This window comes from Leucopleurus acutus (genome assembly GCF_964270905.1).
Source record: "Leucopleurus acutus genome assembly, chromosome: 17".
In the NCBI taxonomy this organism is placed as follows: domain Eukaryota; kingdom Metazoa; phylum Chordata; class Mammalia; order Artiodactyla; family Delphinidae; genus Leucopleurus; species Leucopleurus acutus.
This window is the reverse complement of record NC_139159.1, coordinates 2446172-2459597: the sequence shown is the minus strand read 5'-3', so window position 1 is coordinate 2459597 and position 13426 is coordinate 2446172. Positions and strand designations below refer to the sequence as shown.

General features: G+C 37.9%; 1 protein-coding gene across 4 annotated transcripts in view; it reads left to right on the top strand.

The window, feature by feature from the left end:
• PCMTD1 (protein-L-isoaspartate (D-aspartate) O-methyltransferase domain containing 1) overlaps positions 1 to 13426 on the top strand; it is a 140276-nt gene that overhangs the window by 32852 nt on the left and 93998 nt on the right. For 3 of the 4 annotated variants that reach the window (XR_014326872.1, XM_082858760.1, XM_082858759.1), the window contains exon 3: positions 3798 to 3900. The exons of the other annotated variant lie outside the window; for it this stretch is intronic. Coding sequence is in view for 2 of the 3 variants with exons in the window: in XM_082858760.1 (XP_082714886.1) it covers positions 3798 to 3900 (103 nt within the window). In the remaining variant the exon portion in view is untranslated. The remainder of the gene's footprint in view (positions 1 to 3797; positions 3901 to 13426) is intronic. 4 annotated transcript variants of the gene reach the window in all.

Genomic DNA, 13426 nt, shown 5'->3' with positions numbered 1-13426 from the left:
AGGGTAGAGAACCACCTATAAGCTGCAGTTTTGCTTCTACAGTTAACCAGTTCTGTATTCAAGGGGAGAGCATGTTATAATTTCTAATGATTTGTACCCATCTTGTACTTTATGGTGTGTGAAAGACTTTTACATAATTTACATGATTTTCCCACAGACCCATTCCATACAGTAGGAAAGACCTCACATGGTAAGTGACTGGTCTGATGATCCAGCTGTAGCAGGAGCCAGGATTGGAAACGAAGGCACTGGCCTTAATCCACCTGGTTTCTCGGCACCCTGCAGTGCTTTGGTCTCACACGGACTGCGACTTGTTCATCTTCAGAGCTCCTCTGGTTATGTGCTGTGCACTGTGAGGTGCTTTTTGCTTGTGGCTGTTCCACGGATTAGCTCTCCGCACAGCACGGAGGACACCGGGCATCCCGGGCGTGCAGCTCTCAGGTGCCCGGGCCTGCACACCACGCTCAGTGCTTCAGAGGGGGTGTGGGGTGCTGGGCGTCACACAGGGCCAGCAGCCGTGTAGGTAAGAAGTGGAGGTGTTGATAGACACTTGATACCTAGACCTAATAATCAGCGACCTTTATGTATAAGCTCTCATTATTGACTAACTGGAAGATAATAAATAAGCTGGTTTAGGTCCAAATACTACAAAAGAAAAGCAGTCTTTAGATTTTTTTGTTATATAGGAATTTTGTTATATTATTGCTCTTAATAAATGGACTTTTGCCAGCCTTAAAAATAATTTCTAATATAGGATACCTATGTTTTTCTAATACCTGTATTTGTCTTAATAAACTTTGACTTCTGTGTAAGTTTCTGTTTTCTCTTTAGTATTTAGCAATTAAAGATAGTGGTCAACTGTCAGTACTTTGATTTTTTAAGAATTTATATGACAAAAGTTAAGCTTTTATTATTTCATAGAAAAATCTCTTCACATTGGCACATACAAAATAACACTGGCATCGATTCAGCACAGTCAAATTAACATTTCATCTGTTAGATGGTGATAGGGAGTCTTAAGCTCTCGTCTTTTGGATGCCATTTCAGTTTTCTCCAGCAACAGTTTATACCTTTCTATTAGAATTATTGTACATTACTTATTTATTTGAAAATCTTATACTTTTTTTTTAAAATCTCTTTGACTAAGCTCATTATTTTTTGATCGAAAAAGTTATACATGCATGTGTTAAGACACACTTCAGACAATAGAGTGTAATGGTGAGAATGCCTCCTCCCCACCCCAGGCATCTTAGTCCCCTTCCCTAGAAGCAGCTGTGTATGCTTTTTTAGTTTTCTGTGTTTTATTCTTCTGTTCTATTTAATACAGGTGTCAAATGAGTTGTAATAAAGAGCATCGCGCTGCAATTTTATCATATGCTTGATGTGTTCTAGTTGTATATCACAGTCTAAATAAATGAGATACTGGTGACATTGCCATTTAAGTTCTGCCTTCTATTAATGCATTCTTTTCAATTTATTTTTTTCAACATGTTAATTACTGTTCAGTTTATTAGTGATAATTAAAGATATATCTCCATGATATTTTAAAATTAAGCAATTCCACCTGTTAAAAAATCATGAATGGTGTTTGTACTAGAAATTAATGATAGTATATCGTTCATGTGTGTTTATGATACTATCAAACAAATCCATTGTATGTTAATGAAATTGTCTTTATTTTGTGTCAAGGTGATGTGAAAAACAACGTTAAGAAATTTTCTTAACAAACTTTAAACCTTATTTCCAAAAGGTGCCACTTTGCTTTTAGATATTGTATAAGCAGAAAGCAAGAAAAGGAAAATGAGACCAGTGGTGTCTTAAGTGACAAACAGCCTACGTAGTCCCTTTTGACTTAGAGCTCTTAAGTTCAGACGCCCTCTGTTACTAAGGCAGTCTGAAATATTGAGCAGAAGCCTTGATTTCTACATTCTCTACTTGCCGCCTTTATTATAGTGTTTATCCGTTCGGTCCTATTGGAAGCTTCAGCCCCAGCAATAGTGACCTTTTTTTATTGACCTCTCATCCATATAGCCCTCGTTTTGTTTTCCAGATGGTTGATGAGTATAACTAGATTCTTAAAATGAAAGAAGTCTCCGTTATGTTTTACGTTCAGTGGATTACCTTAAAAGGGTAGAAGGAAAATTAGATTCATTTCCTAGAGCAATATTTTCCTTACTATGTATATAATGTTAAGTAACTGTAGTGTAATTTGAGTTTTTTTAAATGAGGAAAACTTTACTCAGTGTTTCCTAGCCTTTTTTGTTTCCTTACGGAAATTCAAGTTTTCAGAATAGTCAGATTCAACACTAAATTAAAAAGTGACGTTACTACGTGTACTTCTCTAAGTTTATTTTTTTTGTGCCATTTTCGTTTATTTTTTGAAAAAGGAAATTCTAGTTTTTGGCAATTTGTCTTTGGTAATATTAAGGAATTACAAGAGATCTTAAAAGATATTGGATGGGTGTCCCAGTTAGCAGATGAAGACTAATGGTTTGACAGTAAGGAAACAAAAAATGAGAAGCAAAACATTTAAGATTTCATTGATCAGAATAACTTATTTAAAAAAGTATAAAGCATTTCAAAGGAAGGTAATGCTATAAGTGTTGTGGTCTGATGGACCTTTTTATCTAATCTTTTTTTTAATCTGAATACATTTTCCAAATAGAATCAGTTTTCTTTAAAATTAATCAAATGCAATAGAAATATAGTAGGTTTGTCTGCTTTTGACCTGAAGATAGTATCTGAACATTTTGGTTTAATTTTTATAGTTAGGTAATTCCTAGATTACAAACCGGTATTTTCATGTGCCCCCCTGTACATTCAAAAATGTTAATTGAGGACTGATTTTTTTGTTATTTTAAAGTTCTTAGAGGTCGGTAGAACTCCAGTATATGTTGTATTTTTAATGGCATTCAGTAGGGGGCACATCCAGTTAAGTAGTTCCTAAGATACATACCAGATACAGAAAATAACACACACACACACTTTTTCCTGAGAGACCAATCTCAAAGTAAGACAGGAATATAACAAAAACGTAGAATGGAAAACCTGATTGGCTCAGTCTCAGAAGTTTGGGACGAATGAGATGACTAGCTCAGAACAGTGTGTTACCGTCGTGGGGTCGTGGGGCAGGCACAAGGCACAGTAGCCTTAGGAAACGGGAATCCTGTTGGTCACATTCTCGGCCAGTAGCAGGGTGGGGGAAGGAGCAGTCCCTAGATCGTTGCCCTGTACCTCGTTCCTGGACTGTCACTCATCCTTGGCCGTGTGCAAAAAGAAATGCCAAGTAAGCGGTGTAAAGTGGGCGGGAACAGGAGAGTCAAACCAGCTCCGCCCGGCGCCACACTCCCCTGGACAGTGGGAGCTCCAGAGGCAGAGGGTGTGGTGTCAGCCCTGGGGGAACGTAGCATTCACTGGGGGGGGGGGGTGGGGGGGTGCGAGGCTTCTGTCACACCTGTGTCAGCCCGTGGATGCAGACATTGGAGAATTACCAAATTCTTAACAAATGGTAAAGGAGAAGCTAATGGTAATTAACTTAAACTTCATATAGAAATATGATTATCTCTTTGGCAGTATTGTCCTGACAGATAAGCTACACCCTGGAGAGAACTCTTTGTGACTTATTTTTTTTAAAAGCGGTGTAAATAGGTTTCCATGTAGCTTTTAAATCTGTGGCTAGCAGAGACATATTTCAAGCCCTCTTTAATGCTCCTGTGATAGATAAATGAGCAGAAATTAAAAGAGCTCTATAAAGACATTCTTAATATTTTTTATAAATGCTGCTGCTACAATTGCAGGTCCTTTTGGAATAAATCATGGGATTGAGCTTCATTCAGATGTGGTGGAGTATGCCAAGGAAAAGCTGGAGAGCTTCATCAAAAATAGTGATAGCTTTGATAAGTAAGTATTCACACCTATAGTTCTGCTTCGAAAGCACTTGATAAGTAGACGCGTTGACATGTCTGTTCCTCACTGCTGTTAGTTTATTGATCCTGAGTTGTCAGTTGAGTGCAGCAACAATCAGTGTGGTATAAAATGAGAGAAAAAATTAAGTTAGAAAACTGCTGTGATTTTTATTCTGTGTACGTATATAGTGAATTACAAATAAATAACTTCTATGTTTTAATTATATGCTACTGTCACTTTATTAGTAGGGTAATGTTCTATTCATTAAACATCGTACAAGTACCTTTCCTGAAGATAGAATGTAAAGATGTGCTTGGCATTAGAATACTTTTTGGGAACTGTGTTCACACCTTTGGGATAGTAATTTAATAGTCTGCCCTCTTTGTTTGTAGCGTAAGAGTGATACCTGTTAGAATATGGAGGACTTTCTTAAAAACATGAAGTTGCTTAGTAATATAGCCAGAGGAAATTATCATCGAAGTATATTGATATATCCTGTGAGGGCTGTGTTTGAGAAATTTGCTTATAGAACCATTGTTTTGAACTCCTACTTTCCCTTAGAAGAAATACTGCACAGGTGTTGGCCCTTGCGTGGGCAAGGAAGTCTGTTTGCTGTGTAACGTCCCTAAAGTTCAGCAGTGGTAGTACTGTGGGGCAAAGGCTGCTTCTGCTGAAGTCCGTGAACTCTTGTGAAACTGGAAAATTTGGAGGGCATTTCTCTCTCTCAACTAGTCATATTTTCAAAGAGAGAAAGGCCTAAAACGGATAGGAATCAAGCTTAGAACCTAGTCCCTTTACTGTACAGCAGAGCTTTGGTCCAGGGTTCCAACCCAGCTTGTTGGGAGTGGGCCTCACTCAGCTCTGGCCTGGCCTGGCCTGGCCTTGCTTGGAGGTGGGGACCTGGGCTGGGGGTGGGTTCCGAGCTGAGGGCTCTTCCTAGGGTTCAGGCCTGGGGGTCAGCGCTAAGAAGGAAGCAGGAGGGCCTTTGAGGGTCTCCTGGAGCGTCTTCCCCCCTCTCCTCCCTTCTCTGCCCCTCCTCCCCTTCCTTCCCTGGCCCTTTTCTTTCCGTCCCCTTTGCCATGGCCAGTTTGTATGTGTCCCCTGGCAAGTGGCACTTGGTGGGTTGAAGAACAGAAAACCGGGGTGCCGCAGAGTCCGCAGTGCAGGAGGGAGTGTGACTGGGTGTTACCGGCCTCAGGTGGCGAGCTGGGAGCTGTGCTGGGCTCCGCTTTGGCTTTGTTCTGTAGTCAAGCCAGTGGATCTGATCAAGTCCCTTGAATTTTCTGCAGCAGTTTGCTGAACACAGTTCTTTATCTTATTTATAAAGAGTTAACATTTAATTCATGTTTTTGAATCATTTTTCAAATGCTTACCGTGTGGGATCGTATTCTGTTTCCAAGAGTAACATACTGTTTGACAGAAATAAAATAGTTTTGTTGGTTTTTGTTTTTTGTTTTTTTTAAGAAATAAAATAGTTTTGAGTTCAAGTTATTTGATAAGAAATTGAGTTTCAATGTTAGTATCCTTTTGTGTCTTCATCATTTCCGTCTGTCTTATAATTAGTGGTATGGTAAGTGCTTAAGATATGGGCATGGCTAGTTTTTATATTGGTTATTAGAACTATGGAACTTTGTTGAATTTATTGAATTTCTATTGTTCTAAGTATTCGTTTTGGTGTTGAAACTTAACATACACATAAGACCTTTTGAATACAAGTAAACTTGGAAAATATGAAAGTAATATTACTAAAAGCAAATGTTTAAGGTCTGTCTTAAGAACTGCTATATATTAGATAATATATTTCAGGTGTTAACACATAAAGGCACAGATAATTCACTTTTGGGTCATTAATCAGGCAGAACAAACTCAAGGAAGACCTTTGAATCATCGAAGTACCTCTTTACAATATCTGTGGAGTCAAGTTTCTTGCTGACAAGTGGGCATGGTCCTGGCGAACAGTAAAATATGTCATTCTTTAAAGTATTTCTGTGTTGATGTAATTTAAATATTAAGTAATCTATAACACAGATAATTTTGAAGGTTTTATATATTTAAGTGTCTCAATTAAAATTTTTTTTTCTAAAATTGTTTTCATGTAATCGTAAGATGATCAAATGTCCTGGCTTGTATTTCTTGAGTGGTGTTGTTACCGTGTTATACAGGTTTGTTATCCATAAAATAGTGAATTATCAAATATGGTGATATGACTGATCTAAATGTTTCTTTATAATTTTTAATGGTCTTGTTACTTTAGTTAATCAGACTTTATGATATGGTTGTTTCTGAAGTGTTACAACTTACTTTTAAAACAGATTCTTATATTAATAAACTATTCTGAAAAAAAAGACAGTTCTGGAAATGTTATCTATTCTGGTTTTCAAGTCGCTACTGAAATAGTGGTTACGTACTTCAGATTATAAAGGTATCTTGCACATACAAGGGGTAGTCGGTACTGGGAAATGCTTCGTTTTGCAAAGTCGTGAGTTGGGTGGAAGTTAAGTAATCAAAGTTGAGTCATTTAATGGGCTCCTTTAACATCATTTGGTTTTGGTGATAGAAATGATGAAGATGTAGTAGTTTTCTTCCTATCTTACTTGTGTTTTGATGATTTCTTTGATTTTTCTTGGCGTTTGTTGATAATATTCCCAGTTATTTTCAATTTTTAAATTTGAAAACCTTGCTTTGGAAAGTGATGTTTAAAATTCCGTTCCTAAGCAGTTTTATTACATTTAATTGTGTACGGGTCATCAAAATACGTTTTAATTAATAAAATGTAAAGTAACTCAGGAAAACAAATTGCTATTTATGTATTCCTTAGTACTTAGTATTGTTCCTTAATACCAGGCTATCCTTGATTGTGTGTAACACGAAGACAGTAGAAAGCTAAAACCTAATACTTACTTTTCCAATCTTATTTATCCTGTTGGTTTGGATCTTTTTTATCAGTTCCTTTTTCGAAAGTATTGTCATGTCACTTATGATTTAAACTGTATCTTTAAAGTTTTCTTATGTATATCTATTGGAGATCATAGTGAACTCCCAAACATAGTAGGCGGGAAAAGATTCAGTAAACTACTCAACATTAGATTATGTAATGTAAGATACATATTTAAAAAACAATATACAGATGTATGTTTCTGTGTGTGCTTTATAAAGCAAGCTTGGTTCCTGAGTCTTGAAAGTACTATTTCTTCTTTCAGAAAAAAGATCCTTAGTATAATGTATATACTTTTAAACTTTCTTTCTATGTCTTGGTTCTGTATCAGCAAATGAAATAATTTGGAGAGGCTACCCTGAATTTACTGTACTTGGAGATAGGAGGGAAGGGGGAGTTCTCTTGTGTGGTTTATTCCTTTGCTCTGCCTGTGGTATACCCACATGTACCGAAATTCCCTAATGAACTGACATTTGATTTCAAAGGTTCTCTAAAACACCGGCAAGCTTTTTCAGATGAAGGACCAGATAGTGGATGTATCTGGCTTCCTGGGCCAAGCGGGCTCTGTTGCAGCTGCTCAGCTGTGCCACTGCAGTGCAGAGGCCTCCTGGGACACCCTGTGGAGGGGTGGGCGAGGAGTTCTGGTACCACTTCATTGACAGAAACAAGTGCGGGCTGCATTTGGCCTCTTGTCCGTGGTCTGCCGACTCCTGTTCTGCCCGTCACACACACGCTCCGCGACGTTTTTATCTTAGCCCAGTGGCTTTCGTGAGCGAAGGAGAAGTTTGGGGAAGGTGAGGTTATCTGAATCAGTGTTTGTGCACGTAGAGTAAGCAAAATAATCTCTCCAGCTGTGTTTACTTGGAAGAGTAAGTCAGTTAAAGGAGCGTGAATTATAAACCTTTACCCTGTAAGTGCTTTGCAAGTAAGTGGTAATTGGTGTAGCATTTATTTACGGCTTCATTGATGTGTTTGTATACGCTGTATACACGGAGCTGACTTGGCTCCCTAGAGGGCATGCTTTGGGGTGTGCCATTCCCTGTGAGAAAATAGGTCCTGTCTCCTCTCCCCTCCAAGGAAGGTGTACCTGATTTTGGAAATACTCTACTGTCATTAGCCACGTGAGTGCAGCGTAGCCTAATTGAAGATTTTCATTCTCTTTGAATGGGGGACTGTTGTTTCTACATAGTTTGTTGTAGAAATGAGTCATGAAGACAGTAATGAGATGATAAAAATAACAGCAGGTAATGTGTATTATCTGTTCCTTAAGTACCAAGTACCATTCTAAGTGCTGTACCCACAGTCCTAGAGGCAATATTGATGTCCACATTTCCCAGATGGGTAAACAGGGTTAGACAGTCCATAACTTCAGCTAGGCCAGTCTTTGTTTAGTTCTGATTTAGCTATGATGATGTAAAAACTGATTTATCAGGGGTAAGCTGTGCCAATGAATTACAGCCTAGCGACTTGGCCCCAGATACAAAAGTTGAAGCAGCACTTTTATTTCCATCATTTATTTATTTTTTCCAGATTAGAATTTAGGGACTGCTGTTAGCATGGTTACGTGCACTATAGCATTTTTATCAGAAAGCACACCTACCTGTTCATTAATGAGACTTACCTGTGGTATGGGTGATGGAGATGGGCAGGAGAGGAAGCGTGTCCCTCAGGGTCAGTCAAGGTACACACTTTAAATTACCTTCAGAGCTAGTGTAGTTGTCTGCATTTTAGAAGAATTTGATTGATTTGTGGCAATGTCTAGTGTCCTAATTTTATTTTTAATTATAGACTCCTTTTCCACATTATATAGTTTGCATTGGAAAGAATTAAATGATACTGTATTCTATGAGTTTATCACTAGAGCAGTCCTGCTTCATCTTTAAGAGAATTATGGCATACTTGAAGTAGTTTTGCTATCTTAGATATATAGTCAATATTATTTCAAACTAGTTCTCGGATACTTGAACACTTTGGTATATTAATAATGTTCAGATGGTAGTTGTATGAGAGATATTATAGGTTGTAAACACAGTTTTTAATCATGACAAACATTGAAATGGTGGGACAGAAAAATGCTTAAGAATAGTCATCAGGGCTACCAGTTATGTATTTTAACATCGGTTAGAAATGGCGTGGGTGAAAGTTTGATGGCTTCTAACACATTTTAGGAGAAGAAATTATTCCGGGAATAACATACTGTTTGACAGAAATAAAATAGTTTTTATCCCAAGTTACTTTATAAGAAATTATTGTTGAAATATATGAAGGCTCACTGTTATGTGACGTACTGTCCCATTCCCTACGAAGTGTTTAGAGACTGGTTTTGGCCCTGTGGAGTCTGCTAAAGCTCTGTTCAATGAGAAATCTGTGTATTTGCTCTTCACACTGTGCTTTAAATAATGCTTCAGTTATTCTGGAATGAGTTTGATACAGTTGGAAGGGAAACCACTTGAAAAGGTAAAGTCTTCGATTTTTTAAATTTTTTGAAATTCAGTAGCTTAATCCTTGGTTGTACGAGTTTTTGAATGGTATAACTGTACTTGGAGATCAAGAGATTAACGTTTCCTTGGGTTTTCTTTCCAATGGAATGTTGTGAATTTTTTTTTTTTTTTTTTTTTTTTTTTTTTTTTTTTTTTTTTTGCGGTACGCGGGCCTCTCACTGTTGTGGCCTCTCTCGTTGCGGAGCACAGGCTCCGGAAGCGCAGGCTCAGCGGCCATGGCTCACGGGCCCAGCCGCTCCGCGGCACGTGGGATCCTCCCGGACCGGGGCACGAACCTGTGTCCCATTGGCAGGCGGACTCTCAACCACTGTGCCACCAGGGAAGCCCTGAAGTTTTGTTTTAATGAAGTAGTCCTAGCTGTTAGAGTTCAAAATGTATATTATGACAAAGTGTTTTAAGAAAAAGAAGTGTCTGTGATTCATTTGGCAGGTTGTTTTGGACGAAGTATGAGAACAAGATAGGATTCTGTCCTTTGTCCTTGAAGTCCTTTATTCCACGGGAATAATAGTCTGAAATTTCAGTGGTAGTGTCCTATGGCACATGATAAACTGGTGTGCAGACTGTCAGCTCCCACTCCAACGGTGTATTGAAGGGGAATGTTGTTTTTTCTACTCTCAGTCAGCTCCTAGACCTAGACTATCCATCTAAGAGGGAAGCTGCAGGGCAAGGCTAGGTCACCCTGGTCTCCTAGCAGCTTATCAAAAGAATTATATGGGCGAGTTGGCAAGGTCCCTGCTGTGAATGGAATCGTCTGTCCATCTCGAGATGAAGATAATCCAGCATGCACCTGTAAAGAAAAGCACTGCTGAGGTAAGTGATTGGACTTCGGGTGCTAGTTTGGCCAAGCGCTCATGTCGTAAACCAAGCTATCTGTGCTCTCTCTTTTCCCACAAATGATTTTCCGTGCACATTTTATTTTAGTAAGGGCATGTCAAATAATTTTCCCTCTCGACGTAAGAGTCTAAAAAGCCATTAGATTTTCAGGTTTAAATCAATAAATAATTATAAGTCTAAAGTGGATGAATTTGTAGTTATTACATTTTAGAACTGTTTAACTTTTTTTTTTGTATACAGGTAACTAAGTTACCTAACTTGTTAGGAAGTATAATTTGGTGTAATATAGGAGTATAAGGTATCTGTATCTGGGAAATTTTGTTTTGGAAATTTTCTTCAAAGGATAAAAATGATTGCTACTTTTCACATTACTAACAGACATAGAATTTTAATGAGCTCCCCTAAATCAAGTATGAAAACTGTAAGAGAACACAAGAACCATACTTCTAGGATTAAAATGATAACCACATAGGAAGTCTCCTTTTGGTAGGTCTCTTATCTTTCTTTTTTTTGTTTATTTTTGTTTTGCTGTTTTTTTTTTTTTTCCCTTCTCAGGTTCCATTTGTGTGTGGTTGATGTGGAATTTGGATTTTTTCTTTCACTATTTTTAAACCTAGATTTTATGTATAAATCTATAAATGATGTAGCACTATTTTATAATAAAGTGAAAACTTCTGGTTAGTTTATTACTACAGTCTTCCAGATTATACAGAATGGTATTTTTGTTATATGTCCTTTGCCTATAGAGGTTTGTGGAAACTTGGGGAAGATGCAACTTTCAGAATCTAGTTAAAGCTGAAGGAGGAAACTGTTCTCTTTATTTTCTTCTTTACACTGGAAGAATTAGTAGCAGTTGTAATTGACTCTAGCCACACGGTAGCTGTCATCCATGCCTCAAATCAGTCATTTGTTCTTCATACGTATACGAGCACATCCGTAAACATTTGCCTGAAAAAGTTTAATCATAGACTTTTGAAAAAATATTATTAGTAGGATTTATATGAATTTATTTACATGAAATGCTATTTTAAAAATGAGCCATAATTTCAGTATCCGAATACAGAATGTCTAAGTAAGATCCTCACCTCTACCTCGTCAGAAATACTAAAGCTCATCTCTAAATCCTTTATTAGGAAAGATAATATATAACCCATTTGTGTATTTAAAAAAATAATGTTATAAGTACAGGCAGTTTGAGAGTTGTTTTGTTTTCCTTGATAACGTGAAGGATTCGTGCATTATTGGTGGAGGTGAAGCCATAGCTCTAAGTGTAATGAACAGTACCCAGATGGAACACTGTCTCTGCTAGACATGTTTCTTATAACTAGTAAATTACTATGTGCTACGTGTTTTTGTGCCTATGTTTAAAAACATTCACCTTTCTACCTGATGTGTCCTTGAAGCTTTACTATTTTGTGTCTAGAAATAGTCCAATCCTTCTATTCTTTTTGGAATGTTGTCTCAGGTTCAGTTAAACTTTAAAATTTGAGTATGCTGGTAAAGGAAATTAATTTGTTAAATGAAAGTGTAAAGACCCATATGCATTTGTTAGAGGTATGTGGTCCATTTGCATTAGTAGAAGTTATTTATAAATTTAGAGGTCTAATTTTTCTCTATAATGATTCTTTGTAATATTCCCTAAGTGGAAGCAGTTATACTTGTTCAGATCTGCATTACAAGGGAAAAGACTTTCTTTCCTAGAATAAGGTGGCTTATTTAAGATCTTCAGAAAGGCCCCTAAAAAGTACCTTTCAGGGGCTTCCGTGGTGGCGCAGTGGTTGGGAGTCCGCCTGCCGATGCAGGGGACGCGGGTTCGTGCCCTGGTCCGGGGGGATCCCACATGCCGCGGAGCGGCGGGGCCCGTGAGCCATGGCCGCTGGGCCTGCGTGTCCGGAGCCTGTGCTCCACAACGGGAGAGGCCACAACAGTGAGAGGCCTGCGTACCTCAAAAAAAAAAAAACAAAAAAAAAGTACCCTTCAGTTAGAGGACAGTTGGTTTGGTTTATTCATTAAAGGCAAAAGTGTTTGTTTTGGTTTTTTTTTAACTGTTTGAGTTTTGCCTTTTTTTTAGCACTTGGGGAAAAAATCATGTATTTTGTAACATGAAGCTACAGTTATTTATAGTTACCCAATTTAGTAAAACAAGAACCATCATATTGATATAGAAGGTGCCATGGGCACATATTTTTTCTGTAACTGTTTCTGTGCAGGTTTCTCTTCTAGTCCTGGGGTTCTTGTGATTAACATATTTAGTTTGTCAAGTTTGGGGTCATATTCAAAGTTGGTAGGTGGAACAGCTGACAAAACAATTGTTTCTTATGTTTCTCTCCTACTTAGTTAGTGTTTCTTGAGGCCCGTAATAGGTGATGGAGATACAATTAAAATTCAGAGGAAGTGTTCAAAGAGGTATCAGGAAAACCAGGAGAATATTCCAAGGGAAGTTTGTGTTAAGGGAAATATTTGAAGCTCCTGTTTACAGGTGATAGAGTTAGAAGGGTAGTTGTTCAGTGTTTTCAGTTTATGCGGCTGTTGAAGTATACACACACACACATACACACACACACACATACACACACACATACATAACATACACATATACACACGCATATAAAGGAAATACTGAGATATTTTACATTTTCATACTGAATATTTGAGATCTTGTGTGGTTTTTATCCTTTCAGCACATCTCAGTGTGGACGAGCCGCACTTCACGGGCTCGTATCCACATGTGGCTAGTGGCTACCATCTTGGGTCGTGTGGTTTGCTTGTCCTGTCTCCCCTTTCAGATCACGGCTTAATCATTTCTCAGGGAGCCTTTCACTCCCCAGGGCTGTCGGTTTCCTTGCATCCTCAGTCTATTTATGGAGTCATATACCTTTAGAGCATTTATCACACTTGTAAATTAATCTTCAGTTACTGAGATTGTTGTCTCTTCCACTAGATGCAGGCCTGAGTGTTTCCTGTTGTATTTCCAGCCGACACACAACTGGTGCTCCAGAAACAGTATTTGGAATGAATTGTCCTAATCGCTAGTGTCAGGCCACTTGGCTAGAGTCACACATTTGATTTTAGAATCAGACACTAAACTCCTTCTAATTCATTTTGCTGGGATGAGAGTATATAAAAATATCACGAACATGAGAAGTGGTTTTAATTGTAAGTTGTTTACTTGTAATGGTGTTTTGCTAGATAGTAGTTCTGTGAGCTTTCATGTATTTTTAACTAGTAGGAAACTTTTAAACTATAAGCA